Raw genomic sequence first — 4,059 nt, forward strand, 5'->3', positions numbered from 1 at the left:
AGACCGAGAGACTCTACCGACTGTTCAAACCGGAGGCTGGCCACCGGTAGACAGGGTGCGGGAATGGGAGATGATGCGGACGCGACAGGGGGTGGCCGGCAGTGGCTGGGGTAGTCTGACAGAGCCGCGCGGTATCTGGAGCTTCCAGGACTGGGCCGAGAAGGGGGATCTAGGTTCAGAGAGGGTCCCGGGGCTGAACTGGGAAATCCAGGCTCCTGGGCCCTGGAGGACGCGCAAGGCGGAGGTACGCCTAGGATTCTAGGGTTCGGTTGGGGACTCTGGGTGCTGGGAGGGGCACGCCTGAGTCTTTGGGGTTGGGCTGTGATATCTGGCTCTGAGGTCCCCAGGGATAAGGAAGAAAATCTAGGATTTCGGAGAGGCGGGGGAGGCTCCCCGAAGGGTCCCCAGGGTGGGCGCTGCCAGGCGGGCCGGGCCGGGCTCTCACCTACCTGGTCCGCGGCGGCTGCGGGAGGAGCTGGGTTGCAGGAGGGACGTGGGGTGGGGTAGGGGGACCGGGCGGGGCCCCTGGCGACGGCCGGGGCCCGGATCTGTAGCACCGGAGCCCTGTCTCCACAGCTCGCGCGGGCTCCGCGTCTCTGGCTCCGGCTTGGGCGCTGGGGACCCCCCTCCCTCTCACGGTCTCACAACCCCTCTACCCCTTAAAATAGTCCCCTACCCCTGTCACCATTCAGCCTCCCCCCGCGAGGCCGCAGCCACCAGATCCAGGGGTGCCCACCAGCGCCCCCCAAATCACACTTTCCCCCCAAAAAAATTTCCTCCTCCCTCCCCCTCCCCCCCACAGGACCCGGGCAGTCGTGGCCCCTTTAACAGGAGACTGACAGACGGTGCCGAGTGGCCAATGGGAGGCGGTGTCGGCGCCGGCCGGCGACTAGACCCCGCCTCCTCACGGGCCGGGAGGGGTCGCGCGGGCGGCGAGGGGGAGGCGGGGCGTAAGGCCCGTCGACCTATAGGCACGCAGCGTGCGGCCGCTGGGGCGGGAGGCGGAGCTCGGCAGGGGGATGATGTCACCTGGAGCGAGTAGCGCGCGGCGTGGAGCGCGAGTCGCGACCCCGGATTCCGACAGCTGTGGGCGCCGAGCCTCGCGCTGCACAGGACACGAGAGCTGGGCGGGCAGCGGGATGGAGATAAAGGTTGGATTTTAAGGCGGGGGCAGCTACCGGAAAGACGTACTCTGGTTGGAAGGTGGAGTGCCCGCCCGTAGGCGAGTGCACCTTATTCTGCACCCCTGCGCCCGCCTCGGGAACTGCACGCGGCACCCCCACCCGCGACTCCCACGCAGACGGTAGCGAGGCCTGCTGAGTTCTGCGGGCGGACGAGGCTAATGGTTTGTTCCACCCCGCCCACACACAGGCAACCCCCTGGTTCCTGCGACGATTCAGGGACTCTGCAGGAAGGGGTTTGCTTGGCCTTTGCCCTCAGACTTAAGGGTCGATGGCATTGTCTTTAATTCTTTCCCGCACTCAGCCTCAGACTGGGTTCCAGCCTCTGCCCTCGGACTTGTCCCTCCTAAGCCAGTTCGCCTCTGCCTTCAGACCTGGGGAGAGGTCTCTACCTCTGCTCTTCAGGCTGCTCTTAGTCTGACCTCGACTCCTCTCTCCTCCACATCAAGACACTCTAATCCCAGGATGCAGGACATACACATACACACAGACACTCAGTGAGGGTCAAAGATCTTTAAATAAGGAGCCATTGACAATAAATACTGTACAGGGAAGAAGATGAAGGTGAGGGTCCAGATCTGTGGTTTCAGCCTCGAGACTCCAAGGACCTGCAAGGGCAATGAAAGGAGAGAAGCCGTGCTCAGAGGAGGGAGCTAGGGAGCATGAGAAAGACAGGACTGGCATTCCAGAGGCAAGGGCCCAGGGAAATGGAGTGAGGGATTCCAGCCAGAGTAGGTTCCACATCTTGGGATGGGAGGGAGGTAGGGGTATTTGGTAAGAATGTCCTTGGCTGGAAACCTGGGTCAAGGTTCAGGATCCCAGAGAAGAGAGGCCAGGGCTGGGGATGCAATCCTAAGAATCACTGGACTGGACTGGGAGGCTGGGATTAAAGGGAGGCAATGGAGTCCCCAAGTACATTGGTGACCAAGGGGCTCACGAGTAGCTCTGGTGCTGCTGGCGCCGGCGGGCAGAGCGCATCTTCTCAAATCGGGCCTCCATCTCCTCCAGCACTCGAGGTGTGTAACGCACCACTAGTTTCACTGAGCCCTGGGCTGCCTTCAGCAGCTCCACTGCCTTCTCATGCTGCTCACCCTCAACGCTCTGTGGGGCCCAACACAGACAGCTGGGCCTGGAGCCTGCTGCTCTTACCCAGGCCCCTGTAGGAAATGCAACCAACTACTGGTGAGCCTGGTGCCAGCCCTGAGATGCCAAGGCATTGTGTCCTCCTCATGGGAGTCATTAACTCTTCCCTCAGTGCCTTTCTCCAAAACCTTCTGGTTTCCCTCAGTCTCTAGCCAGATGTCCAAGCCCATCTTTGTTGCCCTTTTCCCAAAGTCCACTGATAACCCCCTTTTGTCTCCCTCTTCTTTGTGACCATAGCCCTGGCCCCGGCTCAGGTCTTGTCTTCTCCCCTCTAGACTCTAACCCCAGCCTAATACCTGGCCTCTAGCCTCCTATCTCTCCCCTCAGTCCATCTCCCATAGAACCCCAGATGGGCATTTCTATGCCTACAAGCTGAGCTTATTCCTCACTTACAGCCTCCTCTGGCTCTTCGGCATCCATAGGACAAAGTCCCAGTTCTCAGACTGGCATTCAGGCCATGCATGACTGACCCCAAACTTTTATCAGTTATGCTTCCATCTACTTGAACCACAGTGATTTTAATTGCCTGCATGCCACAAGCCTCCATTAGAACTGTGTCATAGTCCTTACCTACAACACCCCCAGCCTTGTTTGCCTGGAGAACTCCTATTCATCCTTCAACACCCAAAGCAAATGTTACTCTATAAAAACTTCGTACATCTATATTGTTCTGTACCACATCTGCACTCTCATAAAGCTTTGTGCTTCCTCATTATTATGTCTCTAGATTAGGACTGTTTCAGTCAGGGTCCACCTCACTTAATCAGAGAGGAAGAGTCTAGAGTGTAGGAGCTGATGCCAACTTTTCTCAGCGTCTCCAGCATTGTCCAACACAGGGCTGGCCATAAAGACAGTGCTCAGTGTGTGTTAAATGAATGTTAACCAGAGGACTATGATATCTTGGACAACTGTGCCCCCAGTACTATATCAGTACCCCACTTACCACACCATTCACCGACAGCAGTTGGTCCCCACGCTTGAGGCCTCCATGGCGGTCAGCCACACCTCCTGGGATGACTCGGGATATATAAATGGGTGAGTTCTGCTCCTTGCCACCCATGATGTTGAAGCCTAGGCCCTCATCTGTCTTGGGCAGCTCCACTACCCTGGGATGTGCATGGCCCTCACTGGCCGTGAAGGCAGCTACTGTGGCCTAAGAGAGAGAAAGTGTCAGGAGGTGAGAGGGTCCCTTCATGGTAGGTATACAGGCTAGGGTGAGGGATCTAGGCCAGGGAGAGTGACTTAAGCCAGATAACTACCCCCAAGCACAAGATACCTGCCATGATTCAACATGAGAATAATGACTGTATGTCCTTTTGGTTCCCTCTGCATGATTCTGACATGCCAAAGAGGAAGTCACTATTTGTTGTGTGTCATAAATACCCTACACTTGACAATCTTGCTTTTTTGACAGAGGAAAACAAGGCCTAGAGGGAGCTAAGAGCATGAGACAGCAACAAGAGGTAGCATCTTAGGCTGGGTGCAGCGGCTCATGTCTGTAATCTCAGTACTTTGGGAGGCCGAGGTGAGTGGATAGTTTGAATTCACGAGTTTGAGACCAGCCTGAGCAAGAGTGTGACCCCATCTCTAAAACATAGCTGGGTGTTGTGTGTGACAGGCACCTGTAGTCCCAGCTATTGGGAGGCTGAGGCAACTTGGGCTCTTTTGAGCCCAAGAAGTTGAGGTTACTGTGAACTATGATGCCACCACACTCTACTGGGGACAAGAAAGTGAG

The 4,059-nt window shown here is 57.1% G+C and overlaps 2 protein-coding genes across 3 annotated transcripts in view; one reads left to right on the plus strand and one right to left on the minus strand.

The window, feature by feature from the left end:
• The first annotated feature begins 1,139 nt into the window (after positions 1-1,139).
• On the plus strand, positions 1,140-1,468 carry CUNH19orf73 (chromosome unknown C19orf73 homolog). The gene is given in 2 exon segments (XM_012812511.1): positions 1,140-1,218; positions 1,221-1,468. Coding segments are annotated over 2 exon segments (327 nt in total).
• Positions 1,469-1,679: 211 nt separating this feature from the next.
• The window catches only part of LIN7B (lin-7 homolog B, crumbs cell polarity complex component), a 3,851-nt gene continuing 1,471 nt past the window's right edge, over positions 1,680-4,059 (minus strand). Inside the window, exons 4-6 of one of the 2 annotated variants that reach the window (XM_003801500.1) lie at positions 3,268-3,477; positions 2,119-2,282; positions 1,680-1,789 (exon numbers count right to left, since the gene is read on the minus strand). In XM_003801500.1, the coding sequence (XP_003801548.1) occupies positions 1,768-1,789; positions 2,119-2,282; positions 3,268-3,477 (396 nt within the window). In that variant the 3' untranslated portion in view covers positions 1,680-1,767. The remainder of the gene's footprint in view (positions 1,790-2,118; positions 2,283-3,267; positions 3,478-4,059) is intronic. The other variant, XM_012812535.1, reaches the window with a different exon arrangement.

The sequence above is a fragment of the Otolemur garnettii genome, unplaced genomic scaffold, assembly GCF_000181295.1.
Source record: "Otolemur garnettii isolate 467f Iridium unplaced genomic scaffold, OtoGar3 scaffold00211, whole genome shotgun sequence".
Classification (NCBI taxonomy): Eukaryota; Metazoa; Chordata; class Mammalia; order Primates; family Galagidae; genus Otolemur; species Otolemur garnettii.